At 38.8% G+C, this 22110-nt stretch overlaps 1 protein-coding gene across 2 annotated transcripts in view; it reads left to right on the top strand.

The window, feature by feature from the left end:
• The first annotated feature begins 308 nt into the window (after window positions 1–308).
• The window catches only part of CAV1 (caveolin 1), a 47235-nt gene continuing 25433 nt past the window's right edge, over window positions 309–22110 (top strand). Inside the window, exons 1-2 of one of the 2 annotated variants that reach the window (XM_020979314.2) lie at window positions 309–442; window positions 2180–2344. In XM_020979314.2, the coding sequence (XP_020834973.1) occupies window positions 413–442; window positions 2180–2344 (195 nt within the window). In that variant the 5' untranslated portion in view covers window positions 309–412. Of the gene's footprint in view, window positions 443–590; window positions 675–2179; window positions 2345–22110 lie in introns of those variants that run through there. The other variant, XM_020979315.2, reaches the window with a different exon arrangement.

The following is a 22110-nucleotide window of genomic DNA, read 5'->3' as shown; positions in this document are numbered from 1 at the left end:
TTGTTTTTGAAGCAGGCTCTCTTGGTTTGCCCTGATGACTACAAGGCTGGGAAAATGTTGCCCCAGGTTTAAAATATCTGCCTCAGTAGAACGTGGGTAAAAAGCTCACTCACTCCTTCTCACCCTCCCTTCTCGGGCCCTTGCCGCTGCTCCCAGAGTCTTTGGGGATGTGCCTAGACACAGCACTACTGTCATTCTGGCCAAAAGCAGGCAGAACAAACCCCTGGCCTGCATCCAGCTCTCTCACTCACAGCTACCTCCCCTCCCTAGCCTACCCCACCCCCTAGCCCTACCGGGATTTTTTTCTTTCCTTTTTTTTTCTCTTCCCACAATACAGGATCTTCCTTCCTCAGCTCCCTTAAATTATAACCCAGGGAACCTCCACCAGAACCTCCGTCAAACCCAAGGCAGAATGTCTAGTGGCAAATACATAGACTCCGAGGTAGGATTTGCTTCACCTTCGGGGAGTTTCTTAAAGCCCCAAACCCCCGGCACGAGGTGCTCTCCTGCCCTATCTCCCTCCCTCGGAGCGCCTGCTTCGGCAATCTCCACCAGCTCCTGGGAGCACTCCAACCTCTTTTCTTTACCCATTTCCCTCTTGACCTCTGACCATTCTTCTCACTCAGCCATTGCTAAGGAGCAGGCGTCCGGGGAGCGCTGGGGAGGAATCGGGGGTAGGTAGGGAGTAGGACAGCAACTGGGTGTTTGCTACGCTTGTTGTTTGAGGGCAGAGGGTTGCTTTCTTAGGGAAATCACCGAGCGAATGGGGGGCGGCAGGGGGGGAAATGTGGATAGGATAACTTTGGAGGTTCCCCGACTTAGCGTGTGCCGGAACAGAAATCCACCTCCTTGGAGGTTGGGTGATTTTTTTTTTCTCTCACGCCCCCCTCCTTTACTCTGCAAACAGCGAACCAGCTGCCCAGCTGATCGCTCTGGGGCGGGAGGCTTGAGTATCTGGAGATGCTGGGAACGTGGTAGGCAGGGAGGGGCAGCGGTGGCTGTAACTCCCTTATCCCACAGCCCTGGGCAAGCACATACCCAAGCCTGGGCGTCTGGAAAAGCTTAACTGGAGCGTTGGCGCACGCTACGTTTGCTCTTCCCCGAGTCCTTGATCCGTCTCAAAAACTCCTTTGGAATAGAGTCTCCAAAGGGGAGATTCCCCCCAAGGTCACCCTCCCCATCCACCCACGCCAGAACCCCGATTTGCATTTATGCAGAACAAATTTTTTCCCAAAGTCAGTGGCTGCAGCGCCTGTAAGAGCCTATGAGAAGGGGACCGGGTGTGGGGGGGGGGGGGAACGGACGCTGGTGCTAAATGGGGGAGAAGCGATTGGAATTTAGGGGAAACAGGTAAGATGTAGGGAGGAGAAGCCTGAGGTAGGGCTAGATCTCGAGATTCGGTGAGTTCTTAGGAGGTGAGGGTGACAGGAACCCATTAGGGTCAATAGGGTAGGAGGGGGAGGGTCGTGAAAGATACCTCCAAACTTTAGGACTCCTGACAGAAGTAGAGAGAGCACTAAGGTGGGATCCTAGAGACGGGGCCGCAGGTGCATTGTTTGATGGGGATCTGGGGTTTGGAAAGATGACTAGTTACTCTTTACTCTATCGGAGAAAGCCAAGTTTAGGTTAGGAAGCTACAGGTGTGATAGACTGGTGAAGAAGGGGAGGCGATAGAAGCAGGTAAGGACATTCAAGAAAGGTGAGGCGCCCTAAAGTGGGGCTGGGACCAAATCGGAGAGCTAGGGCCGAGCCCAAGGCTGCTGGAGTCCTTGGAGCCAAGCCCTGAGCGCTGAATTCGGTGAAGGCGGGGGAGTAAAATGGGGCGGGGGGGGCAGTTGGAGAGATTAGGGAGCTGGACATTTGGGCTGTGTTTGCAGATGACCCCTGGCGGCGAGAGTGGGAGTCAGACTTCTCTGCCCGGTACCGAGGGGTGTGGTGTCGTCTTTTCTATCCTTTTAAAAAGCCAGTCTCCCTGTGAAGTTTACTTTGCTCTGAGCAAGTCGCAGCCCTTGCTGCAGCAGCTGCTGCTGCCTTTAAAAAGAATAATAATAATAATTCTCTCTTCCTTAAGTTTGAGATCTTTCCCAACCTCAAGTTGACTTTTGTCCGCTTGTTCTGTTTTTTTTTTTTATTTCCTTCCCACCCCCCTTCCCTGTTCCTACCATCACCCCCTCCCTAGGGGCTTCTCTACTCGGCGCCGGTCCGGGAACAGGGAAACATCTACAAACCCAACAATAAGACCATGGCCGACGAAATGAACGAGAAGCAAATATACGATGCGCACACCAAGGAGATCGACCTGGTTAACCGAGACCCCAAGCATCTCAATGACGATGTGGTCAAGGTAAGGGATGGGATGGGCCAGGCCAGAGGGGAAGACAAGGATAAAATCTTTGGGACAAGAGTGGAGGGAGGAAGGGAAGATGACCTAAAGAGGTGAGGACCTCTCTCCATGAGCTGCTGGCAGGACCCTCTCTGCATCGCATGGACGGCTGAGGGCCCAGGTATCACTTTCCCACCTCCTCACTCGGTTTAGGGGCTAGGGAATAGCTGAAAGCTCAAGGAAAAAGCAGAAAATAAATTTTTGCCTTCTCTTGGGAAATGAAGTTTCTCTGAGTCAGGTGATTTCAGCCTAACCCTAACTCTGTTACTTATTCCCAGGCTTCCTAACTAGGGAGAATCGGATAGGCACACTGCTTCCTAGCCAAGGCAATGCTGTCTGCACCCACTCTGATGCCTTTAAGAGCTCTGCTGAATGATACTAACTTGAGCATGGGGTACTCTTAGAGCACTTTGTAAAGCAAACCTACAGGCATGTGGAATACAAACACAAAATTGACAGGATCCTGAATTAAGTTTCTCTTGAAAATATTAGAACGGGTGAAAGTGCTTTGGACCAAGAAGAGGGAGTGAGTATTCCAGTGAAATGTCAAACTCTGAATGAGTTTTTAATTAAACCGAATGAGGTTCCTGGGTCCAAAAAACTTAAGTGTGCAAAAATCTACACAGCCTGGAGTCTTTAGTCAGTTGCACTAGGGAGTCAGCTAGTTTACTGCTATCTGTATTTTCCTTTATGATTTCTTATGTCAGTCTGCTCCAGGATCACATGGACCAAAATGAATCCGTCTGCATATACATGTAGAATATTACTTTAAAACCAGTGAGCTGTCAAAACTCTTATCTGACTTGATGGTCAGCATTTTTTTATTACTGTTATTGCAAACTTCAACCATTTTAAGCAGATGTGGTCAGAGCAATGCATTGTTGGGACCCATTTGGACCGAGAAATCATGACTATTACCAGTCTTTGGCAAAAGGCTTACCTTTCTGGGACCAAGAAAGCCAGGGAGACCTCTTGGCTCAGGATATTAGAATCTAAAGACACTATCCTGCAAAATCCTATGACTGCAAACCTGATTAGAATAAAACCATTTCAAGCCATCCAGGGCCTCTTACACAAGGATAGGAGTTGGGAGGAGTAAGTAACTCTTCATGGTTATGAATAGCATATTTTAAAAGGGGAACATGTGAGGAAAATGAGCATATTGGACTTAATTTCCTTGGCATGAAGGAAAAAGGGAAATAGTAATTGGAAGCTTTTAAAGATTTTCCTGGTAGGGCAGAGTATGGAATATTTAAAAAAAAAAAAGCAATTCACAATAATCTGAAAATTAAAAGGGCTAAATTATGAATAAATTGAAGATAAGGTAAACACATTTATCTCAAATTATTTTAAAGAGGAGGATAAAGTGCTATCCTTCCTTATTTGGCTTTTGATAAGAAGGTTAGTTGCTAGGTAGAGCACTAGCACTGCAGAATTCAGGAAGGCCATACTTCATTGGTTATTTTTTCTGTTCATTTGCACTGTTAGTAGGAGTCCCTGGAGCAACCAAACTTTCTGAGGATGAGTCAGAGCTCCCAGGCTGTATGGAATTTGGGTCTCCACACACAGCATGACTAAATAGAGAAAGAAAGATCCCACTGGGAAAAGAGACTTAACATAGATGGAAAAAAAAACATAACGGTCTTAGAGGAAATTGAAGTTTACAAAACAGAACTCCAAAGGGCAATTATTAGGGATCCTCAGACCAAATAAATTAAAAGCAGGTGTTAATGTGTGGCCCCAACAGCTTCAAGATGCTAAATCCCACCCACTTGCTGGTGCAACTGAGCAAAACAAAGTAAACAAATAATCCACTATCATAAAAATTTGCCAGATCCCCTGTGACTTCAGGGAGGTAAATACAAACTTAAGTGTGTGCATCTAGAAATTTAAATACTTCCCAAGCAACTCCTGGTCACAGTTGATCCAGGACCTGTCTTTTTTTCAGAATGTCAAAGACAGAAGAGAATTTAAGGTCACCTAATTATCTACAACACAAATTCCTTCTTCGGCACTCTGACAAGTAGTCAAGCCTCCAGCGACAGTCAAGAAAGAGTGACTCTTTTAAGAATTTTTGGGGCCAAGAATTTAAATTTGATTATAAAGTCTGGAATAATTCTCTTTCCTGTTTCCTTAACACTAGAACTTGTTTCTCTTACATCAGAATAGATGCCTCATCTCCCAACCTTATAACATCTGAGAAGTTCATGTTATCATTGTGCTATTAAACATGATATTACAAATAGAAACAGGTAGAATGGAAGCAGATCAAATAATGATAACAGATGGAATCAGGTCGAATAAATCTATTGTGAAAGGTAAATAACTTAACAGGGAAGAGGGAAGCAACTCTACATTCAGAAGATTCTCATATCACATTTTAAAAATAATTCTGACTGATGAGAAACAGAGGAAGCAGTCCTGATATAAAATGTGAAAAGTTACACAGTTACTGAATATGTACTGAATATTCTTTCAACACCAAAGCTAAGCTGTATAGAAAGCACAAGAAAAAACAGAAAACCACGTATTTTTTTAAAAAATAAATTAGTTTTCTAATCCCATTCTAAGGTCAGGGTCCAAGGGATATATGAGCATAAACAAAATATCATAGAAACTGTGTTGTTAACTTCCTTCAATAACTGAGCAATTGTGTTTGCTCATCAGATATTATAATCATGAAATTTCAGACAGAAGTATCCCCAAAAGTAAAGGAAAATCAAACTGCTATGTCGTTTCTGATAATTAAAGGGATGTAAATCAATATGAAATTTTGGCAGGTGACACTTTTCTAGCCTTCACATGACTGGTTGAAATATTTTATATGCACTCAGATGTGGAAAGGATCTGTGATATTCTGAGTACCAAAGACCTCCTTCTCTTAGATCACCCAAGCTGACTCCAGATTTTCTATATGTACTAGAAAACAGAATGGATCTGTGATTTCATGGTAGTGGGGAGCCTTCCTCTTCTTGATCACCTAAGCAACAGCCCTTATCTAGGATTCTATAGTAAGTCCTAGGGCATTGCTTGAGGTACATAGTGGTTAATCAGTATACCCAGGAACAAACAGCTAATAAGTGTCAGAAACAGGATTTGCAGGATTTGAAGCCCATGTCTTCCTGCCTTCAAATTCAGCCTCTATCCACTCTAGCAAGTGCTTTTATTTAAATATTCTTTTAAGACATCAATTTATAAAAGTTTGCTTAGTATTTAAGAAATAGTTCTTATAATTAAATAGAATGGATTTTTCCAGAGATAGTCAATAAGCATGTATTAAGTGCCTGCTATGTACCAGGCATTGGGCTAAACACAAGATACAAACAAAAACCATCATCTCAAGACACTCACTGTCTAATGTGGGAGCCAACATGCAAAGAAAGAAGGATACATATGTTCACTTTAATGTGAACATTGCACTTCAGAAGTATATTGAAAAGGTAACTAACGGTGAGGCATTCCAATCACACCCAAATGCCAAGGCACGTGTTTCTCAACATTGTTAAGCTTGAAATCACTAGTGTAGCTGTTTTCTGTGAATTCGAATATATTGTAAACCAAAGAAAAGCTTTACCAGCACCAAGGGTTTTGCTTTGATGAAACTGGATGAAATTAAACCTGGGCCAATTATGATAGAGCTATACAAGAAACTAATTGACTTTAAAAGATAGAAACTGTAGTTGCTGACCAAGAAACCACTTTATCCCTCCCTTCAACTTAGCATAAAGAATGACTGTGGCCTATCCTGCAATGCCTGTGAAATGAACCCCTCACTATAGCTCATGGTAGCTTTGTGTAATACATTCATCCTTCAGGAGGCAGAAAATCAGCCCATACTCATGCCAGTAAATGAAAAGTGAGATCATTCCACAGCTGTACCACAGAGATGTTAGAGGTCCAACCCATCAGTGAAGATCAAAATTCAGAGAGAGATCCTTTAGGCTGTGGGTTTTTCCACAGACTTTTTTTAAACCATCTTTGACTTGTGAGTGAATTGCTTATGCAATAAAGTACGTTTCAGATTTGTTATCTGGAATAACAATGGAGTGTGTAGAAGGGCTCATCTCCAAACTTGAAACATGGATAATCATATGCCAGGATTTATTCACCTATTAATTTTTGTTTCAGTGCATTCCTTTGAATGTGTGTCTATTTCCAGGTTTCTATTAATTTGGTAGGGCACAATGACTCCAATGGAAGAGAAATTTACCCAGGTACATAATGTTCAGAAAAATTAACTACTAAACATGTGGTATTGATCAAGGATGGCTTATTACCCTTACCAGGTGATTTGCTATGCTTAAGCTGCAGAAGAATTAATAATTTTACCATGGACATAGATGAATCACAAAAGATGGTTGTTCCTCAGATATCAGTAGCCAATTTACTAAATGACTTTAAATGAAACTTACTTGAAAAGCTCGATCCTTTTTAGATTCGGCAGGAATTTTCTAGAGCCAGCTCATACCAGCTCATGAGAGTTGATGGTTACATTTTCAACAAGCATTTACACCTTGGAAACTGAGTAAATGCTGCAAATCAAAGCTTGATTTATTGTTTTATTGATTTCTAGACTTAAAGTGATGGAGAAAATATTAATAATGCAGATTACACATAAAAGTGTACCATGTGTACTCCTCTCCCCACCCCCAGGCAGGTGTCAAATATTTACCAGCACACTCCAGCTTTTTATATTATACATGTTCTTCCTCAGTTAGTAGTGATTCTAGAGTGGCAGTGTCTAAGTAATTTAAATTTTGTGACAGTGTTCAGCTACAACAATGTGATTGGAATAAGTTTTTATGTTTCTACGCTATGTAGTCAAGAAATGATTGAATTCAGTCAGTTGCCTAAAGAGACCCTGCAACAGTAACTGCTGTTTTTCTTGAAAAACCTGCATTACCTTTTCTTATAGCAATTTGTATCCAAGTCTGGAAAATTATTCTAAATTTTATTTCTGAGATAGGCAGCTAACACTATATTTATTTTCTACTCAGATAAGTTATTGAGTTGTCCATATGAGAAGATGCAAGTCACACTTGCATGATAAAAATGTCATTGCTTATATTTTTAGTATCTACATTTTTAACATAATGAAAGGACAGCAAAAAGCTCATATAGACTATTCATGCACTTAATGCATGGGAGATTTAATACATCATTTTAAGGTCTATGATGTGCTTTTTAAAAAATTATTTATTTTTAGTTTTCAACATTCACTTCCATAAAATTTTGAATTTTACATTTTCTATATGATGTGCTTTTTGTAGATTATATGTAATAGGCACATAAGTTCATATATATATATATTTATGTAATTTTTTTTAAAATCTAGCACTAGGTAAATGCATTGTCAGTATTGGACACAGGTGAGGAGGGATTCAAACTTAGTTCACAAATTGTTACAGTTGGAAGGGACTTTGGAGGCCTTCTTATAACAAATTTAGGGGTTTTTTCCCTTATATCACAGCTACTTGCTATTCCAATGGAGGGTTCATAGAGGGGGATAATGAAAGGTTAGCTTTTAAATGTGTCACAGAATTTCAGTGTTTGAAAAGACATTAGAGATTTTCTTATTTCTTTCCTTCTTTTTTTCTTTCCTTCAAACATTGTGTCTCCCATCTCACTCAAGCTTAGAAGTACAGAGACTATTCATGGGCCCAATCCCACTACCCACTATTTCTGACGCAAGTCGTTTTCCCCTTCCTTAGGTAACCTGGTACCTGGTTCATTAATATTGATGCCAAACTTAGTTACCAACACTGGAGTGTTATAACCCATGGAACTCAAAATTCCTGAGCTCAAGAGATCCAAGAACCTCAGTCTCTTCAACAGCTAGGATTACAGGACTGTGCCACCATGCCCAGGCTCATCTAATCCAACCTATCCCCAAATAGGAAACCCAAGTACAACATTCATAATAAATAATCATTTTTAGCCTTTCCTTTTTTTATGGTGAGGTGGAACCAGGTGTATGCTGGACCAGCTCTACCTAGCTTCTGAGAGCCTCTTGTTAAATTTTCAGTGTGAACATTTTTCACCTGAGAAATTGGAAAAATGCAACAATCAAGGCTATATTTATTCTTTTGTTGATTATGTAGACTTAAGAAAGTGACAGAGAAAATGTTAATAATACAGATTAAACTTAAAAGTGCATCATACATACATTCCCTCCCACCCCCAAGAAGCAGTTATTAAACATGTACCAGTATAACACTGGGCAGGCCAAACTGTCTGGAGGAAGTCCATTCTACTTTGGGAGCACAAGTTGTTAGGAAGTTTCGTATTCTTGCTGTTTCTGTCTCTCTGCAATATCCAGTCATTGCTTCTAGTCCTATCTTCTGGAACAAAGCCGCACACAGCTAAGCCTTCTACATGATACAAGCCTTCAAATAGTTGAAGAGAGTTATCACATCCTCCCTGAGTCTAATCTCCAGAATAAACAACCACAGTTCTTAAACTGATGCTCATATGGGATAGTTTCTAGTCTTCTTGCATGTTGGAGCCATATTTCGGGGATTTTTGAATGTCAAGTTTAGAAGTTTGTACTTTTCCTGTAGATGGTGGTTAGCTATGGAAGGTTTTTTAATATAGAAGGGAAATAATGAAAGTAGTGTTTTTCAGGAGATTAATTTGCTAACACTGCAAAATGGATTAGAGGTAATGGAGGCCTAAATCAGGTAGATGAGCTAGAAGACTAGTAATAATCAAGGTGTGAGGTGACTCTGATTAGAATAATTGCAGTGGGAATGGAATTAGAGAATCATAGAGCTTAAAATTAGTGGGGACAAAAATCATCTGGTACAGGAGTATCCACATTTTTCATTAATAGGCCAAATGATCAGAAAGCTACATGATCAGAACTGTGTGAGTGGAATGAATTTAATCATATGATTTATTATAATAGCTTAAATTGCAGTTATTCATTGATCCAGGTCATTTGACATGAAACCCACTAGCAATTCATTATGTAATAATAGTGGCAGGTTGATGATTAGACCCTGCTAATCATCCCACTAGTAGGATGATCAGGCCCACTACTTAATGTATGTTAGATAAATAGAAAATACTTTTTTTTTTCACTAAAAAGCTCAACCATGCTGAATCCCCAGACATTTATTTCAAGAGTCTAAAGTTGAATACTTGGGATCTGGTCCAAACCACTCATTTTTGAAAGTGATGAAACTTGAGACCCAGAAAGGTTTTGTGATTTCCCTAAGGCCATGGAGCTAATGAATGGCAGGATGGGATAGATTTGAGATATATTTGGAAGTGAGAAGCAACAAGATTTAGTGATGGATTTGCTGGGGGGATGAGGGAGACAAATCAAAGATTTTGAGGTTCTCCATCTGTATGAAATTTTTCAAAAATGAGTTACATATTATTTTCTTCTTTGTTAACACAAAAGTAACTTTTAATGTACAAACATTACATTTGCTTTCAATGGTCAAGAGAAAAATAAATATACAGAGTAACCTCATTATTTTGATTACATCTTAATGGGGTAATACCTATGTGGCTTCTTTCATCTTTGAAGCATTGATGGTAGCTGCTAATTAATACCTACACAATCAACATTTTTAAAAGATAAAGACCATTTTTTTGAGGCAATTGGGGTTAAGTGACTTGCCTAGAGTCACACAGCTAGTAAGTGTCAAATGTTTGGTCTGAGGCTGGATTGAACTCAGGTCCTCCTGACTTCAGGGCCAGTGCTCTAACCACTGCGCCACCTAGCTGCCCCAAGACCATTTTGTATCTGTGGAAACCAAAGCAGAAAGTTAAGAGACTTTCTTAAAACCAGAAAGCAGTCAGCATGAAGGATTGGCCCCAAGTACTGTGTCTGTGTTGTTTTTTTTTGTGGTTGTACTTGAGTTTTGATTTTTAAGGCTAGTTATAAGAGATCATGGATGGTATTAACTGTCAAACATGGAACCATGCGTGAAAAGAAAAGTCCCTAGGTTCCAAAATCATGTTGCGTTTGGTAGTGGCATAAACCTACCCTTTAGTGACTATACAAAGATAGTTAGTAGAAGTGTCATGGCATAACGAAAATAGTCCTGGACTTAATAGACTGAAGACCTGGGTTTGAGTCCCAGCTTAGCTCCATGATCTTAGACAAATCATTCCATCTGTTATGCTTCAGTTTTCTCATCTATGCACAAAAGTAAGTTGGACTAGATTTCTTTTGACTGTGTCTTTAGAAACGTAGATTTTTAACCACCTGTTAAACAGCATTTGAAATACTTTTGGCTTGAACTGATACATGATCTGGTTGATTATTAAAAAATTTGATAATAGTAGGGAGAGGCTTTGCAAACCTTAAAACACTATATATAGGCTAGGTATTAAGAAAGCCGTACTTTGCTTCCAACTCATTTTTGTAGTCTGAAATTACTGAGCAATTAATATGGAATTAGTCCTGAATTAACATGACTGATCAAACTTGTTCTGGCAGAACAAAAGTTTCATCTTTTATTTTTCATTAAAATTTAAAACCACTTATTCCAAAATCATCTTATTGAATTTTGAAAACATTTCATTAATCTTCCCCCTCCTTAACTATCACCCTTCCATTTTAGCTTTAGGCAGAGATTTTTCTTACCTTTGGTTATTCTTTCATGGGAATATTTGTTTTTGTACTTTTATCACCATTTCTTGTCCATCTTATTCTTTAAGCCAGCTATGTCTCTTTGCATCATATAGACCTGTTTTTTCCCATTTTTCCTGGATTATGTTGATTTTCAGAAACATCCACTTGCAAGGATTGCCAGTACTAGCAACTGCTCACAATAGTAGACTAAATTTCTGGAACACAGGAATTATTTTGTATTAAGAACTCCATAATAGGTGCTTAATAAATTCTTAATGAAGGACTAGCATAGCCATGGCTGCCCATTCCACTGTAATGGACCCTCTGCTAAAGAATGGTGGTTTTTTTTACATACAATGACAAGTGTCATTCCAAGGTCACAAGTTTGTCCCCTTAAACACATAGTTCTAGAAAGACAAGGGGGAATTTAGACTATGAACAGCTGCAGTGTTTCCCAGCAGCTACAGACATCCTGGCTGTTGGATCACAGACTACCTGCTTTTATACCCCTTAGATTCTAACTCATTCAACAAAAAATGCATCACTATTGAGAAACATTATTTTTCAGTTCAGTCCAGCTTTTTTTGTACATGGGGACCTTCGTGAGAAAATGTCAAAGGATGGATGCTTCCCAAGAGTGCAGGATAAGGGTACCCTAATATAGAATGTCTGGTTTATTAGACTGATATGTTATTTCTCAGCATCAGGTTGCTTGGTATGAATTTCAGGGTTTTTTATTTTTAAGGATGCTATTTCTATAAAAAATGGTAATTGGCTGTTGCTTTGAGAAATTCTATTGGGTTTTATTGTTGTCAAAAGCCTTGTGAATTCTTCTGGGGTCTTCCATTTGAGTAGCGATTTGGAATGGCTTATCATATACTGCCTTTTATTATTGGTTGTCTTTTTATTTGTAGTGAGGAGCTGCTAAAATCAACAAATTTGTTTTGCAATTCACACATGAAAATCTTTTAAACTTTTGGAACTTGACTTCACAACTAAATTGTAAACTCTTTGAAGAGAGAGAATGTTCTATCTTCCACAATACCTAATACAGTGTTTTGCTTATAGTAGGGGCTCACTTAGAAGCTTTATAGACTAGTCCTGGTCCTCTTTGGCAGTCTGTTGAAGCCTATGGAAAATCTCAGAAAATGTTTTTAAATGTATAAAATAAAATTCTTAGGATTACAAAGCAAAATCAATTGTATTAGAATATAGTTCTTAAATAGATAAAATCTATGTATTTATAGTTCTCAAATAGTATATCGAGTTCTCAAGTACATATAATCTATATATGTATATCTATACATATATTGTATACAGTTCATATAGTTTTCAAGTATATATATTATCTATATGCAAATAGATATAAGTATATAGATCTCTATAAATACATATATTATCTCTCTACGTAGGTAATATACTTGAAAGCTTTTATATGAACTATATAGATATAATATGCATGCACACACAAAAACTACATATATGTATATATGAAAAATTCACAGGCCTGAGGCTAAGAATTTCTGGTCTAGTAGAAAAAGTATACTGCTTCAAGAGGAGCGGGGAGGCAGAAGGCCTGAACTTTAGTTCTTTTGCATTATCTGCTGAGTGTCTACGTATTGTCTAATCTTTCTGGGTCTCATCTGTAAAACGGACATCAAATTACATGCAGTCCCTACCTCTTATCACTTTCATACTTGGGTGACATTACCTCCTACTTCAGTCCTTGCTGCCTTTTTCTCTAGAAACTGTTACAGGCAACTTCAAATATATATTCTTAGAAACTTACATAGGCAGTTCTATGGAAGGACTTGTTTAATTCCTCTCTATAAAGTAGTGCTAATGGCCCAATAACTATTCTTAAGGTTTTCCAGTTTAACGTGAAGGACTTAATTATAATCAAAGTATCAAACGGCCCTAATCCCTGAGCATTGTGCATAGGAGTTTGAAAGTCTGATGACCAGTACTTTTTGTTTATGCGGCATTTGTTTGCTCTTAGGTGGAAATGTTGCACTAGTAACTGAATAAAATGAGGTGAAAGTGGGAGCGGGGGGGGAGAAAGACAGTGAGACTGACTGACCCACTGACTGGTTTATTAAGTACTACCTCATGGACAGTATATCATCAGTTCCTAAAGTCAATAGAATGGTTTTGAGTTATTCCACTTGCTAAACAGAAATTTTTCAAGAGAAAAAAAATAAGCCTTCTAAATATACAGAGTTTTTGGGGGTAACATCACTGAAGAAGAGATCTGGGCAAATCAGATTGCCAAGAAAAGCTACTTGAATGAATGAATGATTGAATGAAAAAGCATTTAAGTGTTTATGTAAATGGGGCTGCTAGGAGGTGAAGGTGAAATAGCACTGGACCTGAAATTTAAATCTGGCCTCTGACACTTATCAGCTGTGTGATTCTAGACAAGTCACTTAACCCTGTTTGCCTCAGTTTCCTCATCTGTAAAATGGGCTGGAGAAAGAAATGGCAAACCACTCCAATATCTTTATCAAGAAAACCCCAAATAAAGTCAGATATGACTGAAAACTGACTAAACAACAACAAAAGTGGCATAATGGATAGAGCAATGACCCTGGAGTTTGGAAGACCTAAATTCAGATTCAGCTACAGACACTTACTAGCTGTGTGACCCTGGGCAAGTTACTTAACCTCTGTTTTCTTTTGTTTCCACTATCTTGCAACGTTGTTGTGAGGATCAAATGAGATGATATTTATAAAGTGCTTAGCACAGTGCCTGGCACATAATAGGTGCTATATAAATGCTTACTCCCTTCCCTTATCCCCCCCTACTAGGTACCAAGTACCATACATATGGGATAGAAGAGTGAGACCGTGCCTGCTCTCAAGGTCAATTTTATGAAGACAGTAATATGTAGAAGAGTTCAGTTACAGGGTGGGTAGAAAAGCTGAGGAGTCTTAGGTTGTTCCAACAGGTCAGATTGCAGTATTAGGGGTAGTGGAGGGCACAGCAGCGAGTATAGTAACAGAACTGATGGTAACGACTAATGGGCTGCCATTTTACCAAACTCGAAGAAAGCAAATGAAATATCATCAGTGAGATGTTTTGACAAGTCATTTGTTGTATTTCATTTACTAGTTTTAGGCGATGTAATATATTCAATAGATTCATAGACTAGTAAAGTTCAAAGGGTCCTTAGAAATAGCCTCCTCCTTTTATAAAATTTTATACAATTTTATTGTATTGTATTTCTGGGCTATATGGACTCTGGATTAATGGATAGAGAGTGCTGGCCTAAGAGTCACAGAGACAAGAGTTCATATCTTCCTTTGGCTTCTAGACAACTCTTTCTCTGCAATTTTTTTTTTTGGCAAGGCAGTTGGGATTAAGTGACTTGCCCAGAGTCACAGAGTTAGTGAGTATCATGTGTCTGAGGCTGGATTTGAACTCGGGTCCTCCTGACTCCAGGACCAGTGCTCTATCCACTGTGCCACGTACCTGCCCCACAACTCTCTAACAATATAAATTGCAAAATAGGTACTAGTCTGCATTGGTAGAAGAAGTTCCTCACCAGAAGCTTTCTATAATGACCAGGTCTACTCCAAAAAAATCACATGTTCACTCCAAAAAAAAAATACATGATAGTACATAATGGTTCCTTCTATATAGTATATTTGTCCCTGTTTTAATAGGGTTTGGGATACAAATGTACTATTTTAAATTATTATAGTGAATGATAGTTGTGTGTGCAAATCTGTGTGTATGTGTGTGTGTGTGTGTGTGTGTGTGTGTGTGTGTGAGAGAGAGAGAGAGAGAGAGAGAGAGAGAGAGAGAGAGAGAGAGAAAGAGAGTACGTACATAATTTGCAACATGGTAATATAGGCAACTAAATGGCACTGTGAATAGAGCATTGAACCGGATGTCAGGAAAACCTGAGTTCAAATTCAGCCTCAGAAATTTATTGGCTATATGTGAGTCATTTAACCTCTGCCTCAATTTCTTCATCTCTAAAATAGGAGTAATTTATAGCATTTGCTATCAAGGATTGTTGTGAGGATAAATTGAGATAATATTTGTAAGAGCTTTCCAAATCTTAAAGTACTATATAAATCCTAGCTATTATATATCTTTGATTATATCTAAGATTTATTAGATTCAAGGTCCTTGATCAGGGATCACTCCCAATTACAACATCAGCCCTATAAGAAAAGACAGTCTACTTCATAATCCACTTTATGATGTGGTTTCCTGAAATGTCTTGTGGCAAAAAGTGGAAACAGCTTATGCCCTTACCTACCTGAAGGCTGGGAACTGGACCAGCTGCTTTCCTTAAGTCTTTTCCAATTCTGAAAGTCAATAAATATTTGCTGACTGATTGATAAAGAGAAATAACATACACATTTATTTTTGAAAGGAAGAGTTGGAGAAAAACATTACCATAGAAGAAGAATCAACGGCATTCAATAATGGGATGTTCGATTTTAACAAAGAAATCTGCACAAGATCCATCATTTTTCTATGAGCTACTTCTCCTAGTGCTTCACCAAATGGAAGGAATCTGTTGTACTTTCTTATTCATTAACTGCCAAGTTTCTACTGGTCCCCTTTTCAAGACAATCCTCTAAGAAAAGAATGAAATAAAGAAGAAATCATCTTTTTCAAAGCCATGTACCAGTATTGGCTGGTAGAAAGAGCTAACTTTGGATTTGGAGTAAGAGGAAAGGAGCTTGAATCCTATTTCTTTTGCTTCTTACCTTCATGAGCTTAGACAAGTTAATCAATCTCTCTGAGTTTCTTTACTTGTAAAATCAATGGATGACTAGATGATTTTTAAGGTCCTATCTAGTTCTTCATCCTAAACCCTGACTTAAGAAGCTATTGTATATATTTTTTAATCTTTTTCTACTTTTCTAAAATTAGATGCTGCAAAGGAGAACAGCAGGGAGAGGTGAGGGGTGGGGGTAGATTCCAAATCTTGACTGAAATATCTAGTCCTGGTTCTGCCTGGTTGATAGACATTATCTGCTATCTGAGGCTACCCTTTTTTGAAACTGACCCTGCATAGACCTCCTGTGTAGGTTTATAGTTGCAAAGAGTTTATCTTAAGTTTATTACATTTTTGGATATGGTCCCAAGGTGACTTATCACTTCATTGTGTGAAGCCTCCATGAAAGGACAGTAATAGAACTAGCATGTTCTGTTGCTCCTAAAATAAGAAGACCGTGACAGAGGTATAATTGGGGGTGATGTTAGACATGAAAAAGCTATCAGGATAACTACAATATTAGTTTTACTTTATAATACTCTTAACTGGGGGGGGGTAGCTAGGTGGTATAGTGGTTAGACTGCCCAACTTGAAGTCAGGAAGATTCATCTTTCTGAGTTCAAATCTGGCCTCAGACACTTACTAGCTGTGTGACCCTGGGCAAGTCACTTAACCCTATTTGCCTCAGTTTCCTCATCTATAAAATGAGCTGGTGAAGGAAATGGAAAACCACTCCAGTATCTCTGCCAAGAAAACTCCAAATGGGATCATGAAGAGTTGGACATGACTGAAAAGCAACAACAAAAACTCTTAACTAGGCTATGGAGTGTGTGAGAAAAATACATTTTGCACTAAGTTTCTATCACACAGATATAACCTAAACTCTGTGTAAAAAAAAAAAAAGGAAAGAAAAGAGAAGAAACACTTAAGTATATTTCCACCCTATTCAAACAAATAAATTATTCCTAATCCTGACAGTTCTGGATGTTTTCTTTGTTCTAAACCTGTGATTTCTTTGGCATAGGGAGCTAGGTGGTTCAGTGGATAGATCACTGAGCTTGTAGTTCCAATCCAACCTCAGACTCTAATAAGTTGTGTGACTCTAGGCAGGTCACTTAACCTCAGTTTCCTTCAGTTTCATCATCTATAAAATGGAGGAAATAATAGCATCTACCTCCCAAGTCACTTAACCTCTGTTTTTCTGTCTCCAAGGACAATGCCTAGCACATAGCAGGCACTATATAAATGCTTATTCTTCTTCCTTTTCCCCTCCTCCTATAGGGAATTCCTGATAAGGAAACTCCCTGTACCAATACAGATCAGTTATTAAGTCTTAAAAAACTTGCCTAGGGTCCTGAGGCAGGATAGGTCACAGGTGGGATTGAAAAACTAATCTTTATGACTTCAAGGTCAGCTTTCTGACCCTCTATACCACGCTGTCTGTTGCATCTTTACTATAAGGATGTTAACATGAGAATATTAGTGTTCTTTCTGACAGTATAAATTTACTAATGGTTTAACAGGTTATAAAAAAAAGAACTCAATTTCTATGTATCTATACATAATACACGTATATAATTAACAAGTCAACAAGCATTTATTAAGCACTTACTGGTATTACACACCTAGAAGAGTGGCTAGGTGGTGCAGTGAATAGAGTGTTGGGCCTCTTTCTGAGTTCAAAATCAGCCTCAAACACTTCCTAGCTGTGTGACCCTGGGAAAGTCACTTAACCTTGTTTGCCTCAATTTCCTCATCCATAAAATAAGCTAGAGGAGGAAATGACAAACTACTCAGTATCTTTGCAAAGGAAAACCCCAAATGGGTCACAGAGAATTGGACACCACCATCTGCTCGGCACCAGGTACCATACTAAGTGCTACAGACATAAAGAAAGGCAAAAAACAGACCATGCTCTCAGGGAGCTCACAGTCTAATGGAGGAGACAATAAGTAGACAGTTTTGTGTAGAAGTATACATATACAGGATAAAAAGTATAATCTGAGAAAAGGCACTAGTATTAAGGAGAATGGAAAAAGCTTTTTGCAGGAGATGAGACTTTATCTGGGACTTGAAAGAAAACAAGGAAGCCAAACAAATTAACCCATATTAGAATAATTTCCATCCCTACCTTGTATGCATAGCTCCAGTGGTGTTATAATACCATTTAACAACTGGCTTTCTGAAAAAAAAATTAGGCCTGACACATTAAGTTTGATGAGCATTATTCACATTTCATCTATTGCTTTCTTGTATCTAGATAATCTACAAAACAACAAATCAAGCCCTAATTTGTAGTTTTGGTTGATTCGTGAGGTATAAACACTTAAATAAATGCTGAAAATTTAACAATCAGCTTTCCAAAGCCAGTTCAAACTGACTGGCATTTCCCTGGTATAGTTCTCATTTTTTCATTATTGATGTAACCTATACCTGCACATAGAATACCAATAACTTGTACTATGTTTGGTTGGTATAGACAGTCTACTACCAGGGAGCCCCCACGAACAAGATATCAAGGTAGAGCTTCAAAATGTAGTGATCGTAATTGATGTAGTACGTCATAGGAATCATGGAGCTGAAAGAGCTCATCTCTTCAGACCCCCTCATTTTACAGATGAGAAATTTGTTACTTTCCAATGTCCATCATTTGAGAGGGACTTATGATAACTGATTCCTTTAATGTAAAATCAGAAACTTGACTGTAGTATGCATTCCATCTTTGAAAACTTTTATGAGCTCAGCTAAGGGAATGGAATACCATAGCCCTCCAATTTCAAGATGGTCTGGTAATGTAGTGAGAGTGAAGGCTAACTGACCATCTGGAGGTAGAGAGAACTTGAGCATGACTTCTAGCACTATGGAAGGATGGGATGGGACAAGAGAGTCTCAATGGACTCTCTTGTCCCATCCATCCATAGTGCTTGACGTAGATAGATTGGGAGCTGCATCATTGAAGGGAATACCCACACCAGGGAAGTCACAGATTAATTTGAATGTATTTTCCACAAATCTCTTAAGGGTCAAACTTTTTGTGGGTTTTTGTTTGGAGGGGAATGGGTTAAAAGTAAAAATGACTGGTGCCTAGGTGGCAAGTGGATAGAGTGATGAACCTGGAGTCTGGGAGACTTGAGTTCACATATAGCGTCAGATATTTGCTAGCTGAATGACCCTGGGCAAGTCATTTAACCTCTGTCTGCCCCAGTTTCATCTGCAAAAATTGAGATAGTAGTAACACCTACCTCCAAAGTTGTTGTGAGGATCAAATGATATCATATTTGTAAAAGTGTTTTAAAAACCTTAAAGCACCATATTATGCTATTATTATTATTAGCATTGATGCAGATAGCCTTTTACCCTGAACAAACATCAGAAATGCTAAAAATAGTTTTAAAAAATATGTGTTGACTCTTAGTTGCTATAATTTAGTCCATGCTGTTTTACTATGCTAGTAATCTACCAAATCTTTCTGGGTAATCTAGTTTTACTGCTAATGTATTTTAATTACTTTCTTCTGCAGTATGACTTCTGAAAGATAAGAAGATGTATTTAGATGATCAGCCTATTAAGGAGGCAGAACTCCATATTCAGTTCCCAACTAATCTAAAAATTGATAAGACCTCAATTTGTTTAATTTTTTATTTCATAAAGACTTGCTTGATATTCAATTTTGAGGAAAATTTACATAGATAATAAATTTAAGATAGATTTTTCAAACAATTTGACTTGTTCAACAGATAGTTGCACAGTACCTGGCACATAGTAAGTGCTGAGTAAATGCTTATTGATTGATTGATTGCAAAGTAATAAACTCCCTATGCCCCTATTTTTTCCCCAATTGAAAGTCTTTAACTCATTCAATAAATATTTTTTAAGTATCTACCCTTAGTCAGGTACTCTGCCAAGCACTGGGAATTCAAAGATAAAAACCAAAACAATCCCCACCCTCAAGGAGATTGTATTCTATTTGAAGGAAATAACATATGTAGAGAAAAGTGTGGTACAGCAGAATGAGAGCTAGATGTGGAACTGGAAGACCATGGTTCAAATCCAAGCCATGGAACTTGTTGCCTTTGGGACTTTGAGCCTCTGACCCTCATCTTATCATCTGTAAAATGAGGTAGTTGAACTATGGTAGTTGAAAAACAATTTTAATCATTATTCAGTTAGGTTGAAAGATGACCTCTAAAGTCCCTATGAATGAAAGTGAATATAAAATGTATACAGAGTTGGTGAAAGGTAATTTGAATGGGAAAGGATGGCACTAGCAGCTGATAAAATAAGTCTTATATAGGAATTAGTGCTTGAGCTGAGTCTTGAAGGAAGCTGTTGTTATTCCTGTTCATCCTTTGTTTTTGAAGAACAATTATTTTTCTCATGGAAACAGTAACCAGGGGCAGTTACCCCTTGAACCATTTCCTCACCTCCTGTAGTCTTCAAGGTCCTTCTGTTCTCAGGAGAGACAGAGTGGGGGGGGGGTTGGAGAGCCCATGTATCTGACTTAGGCAACCATCGGCTAGAGGACAGGCTACAGGTAATACCTGGCATGGCCTGAATCCTCTGACTTGTCAGTGCTGGCCCTCAACACAATGGCAGGACAAAAAGTCAAGATGACTGGTGATGGCCCCGGGGTGCAGCGGATGACCTTGGCATCTTTGACCCCTGACCAAGCTCTAAGCTCCACAGTACCTGCTTCAGTCACCTTCATAGCCATTGGAACAAATTGTTCTTGTCCGTTCACTCCACCAGGGAAAGTCTTCACATGACTTCACTAGACATTCCCCTGACTCATTTATGGGTTTGAGGACAGTCAGTTACCTTCAACCTGGTTTAGTCCATCTGCCAAGATGGTTTTACTGGGGTGTGTGGCTGCTGTGTATGCTATAGCTTTATGGCACTATGGGTGGGAGTTGGGTGAATCAGGTGGACACCTGATGAGAGCCCTGAAAAGGGCTTGGCAGCCTTCACAGCAGAGGTGCTAGTCCTCCTTGAACACCCCATACACTCCTGAAGGAAGCTAGATTCAAGAAGGGTCTGCATAACAGACACAGGGGACATTTATGCAGAGGCAGGAGCTGGACTGTCCTATCTAGGGAGAGTAGTTCCTTCCCTTTCTAATTGTAATAGCTCACATTTATACAATATTTCAAGATTTATGAAGTATGTTTTTCACCATAATCTCATGAGGAAATCAGAGCAGACATTTTTGTCATATTTCACATTTGCAAAACTCAGGCTCAGAAATGGGAAAGATTTGGCATAGGTCACACAGTTATTAAAGTGTCAGAATCCTGGATATGAATTGGATCTTTTTACTTCAATTCCAGGGCTCTTTCCATTTAAAAAAGTAAAAATGATGAGCCTTATTTCAAGGTAAAATATCTTGTTCTTTATTCTCCAGGTCTAGAGGACTTCACAGATGAAAAGAATAAAGGGATAGGGACTTGGCTGCGATGTCTTTGGTATAGGCAACATCCTCTACCAAAGCAGATTGGCACCGTCTTGTCAACTTATAGTCTTAAAGAGCTGCTAGAATAGTACCTACAGGGTAAGTGATTTACTTGCCTAGGGTCACATAATCAGCATCATTATGAGTCTAACGTTACACTTGAACCCAGGACTTCCTGGCTTTCCACGGTCAGCTCTTGATCCACTAGCCACCTGCCATATGAATGACCCTGATATGAAAAAAGATAATACCTAGTACCATTTATAATATTATACTAAGTGGATTATAATGGGCTATAGGGCGGAAGATTCTTCATTATTGACCATGGAAACTAACTTTGGAATTTAGTAAAATAGTTATCTATTTTTAATTTGTTTAGAACCAAGTGGCAGGAATATTCCATAAACAGATTATAAAGAAGAGAGTTTACACTAAGTTAAGATATACTCCAGGATATACTTTGGCCTGAGCTTGAAGATCCACCAATAATCAGATCTCCTCTGATTGGTTCTTCTTAGGGTAAATAAATTACTTAGCTCCAAGACCCCCCCCCGCCATTTCCCCTTTATTACCTCCCAGCTTTTTTCTATCCTTTCTTTAGGTGTTATGAAGACCTATAGAAGTTGATGTGGGAGCTCTTATGTTTCAACTTTCCCCTAGTCTTGGGGTCTCAATTCCTTTTATTGTAAAATGGGGCTAACAACACAGATGCATACCACAATTATTAGGATATAGCTCTATTTTTCCCTCAAACCTCAACCAGGGTGTGGCCTTTCATTACACTCTTTGTAAAGGAGCAACAAAAAAGTTATTAAGATGAAGAAAGCAGTAATGATAAAAATGAATAAAATTTTGTATTTGAATTGAAATAAATGTCCAAAATATTCTCTCAGTAAAGTAGTTTATGTGGTAATTTTTTTTTATTATTTGTTTTTCAGTGTATTTTTTT

Source organism: Phascolarctos cinereus, unplaced genomic scaffold (genome assembly GCF_003287225.1).
Source record: "Phascolarctos cinereus isolate Bilbo 61053 unplaced genomic scaffold, phaCin_HiC Scaffold_1;HRSCAF=81, whole genome shotgun sequence".
In the NCBI taxonomy this organism is placed as follows: domain Eukaryota; kingdom Metazoa; phylum Chordata; class Mammalia; order Diprotodontia; family Phascolarctidae; genus Phascolarctos; species Phascolarctos cinereus.
The sequence above is the reverse complement of the archived record's forward strand: the minus strand, read 5'-3'. Positions and strand labels throughout refer to the sequence as shown.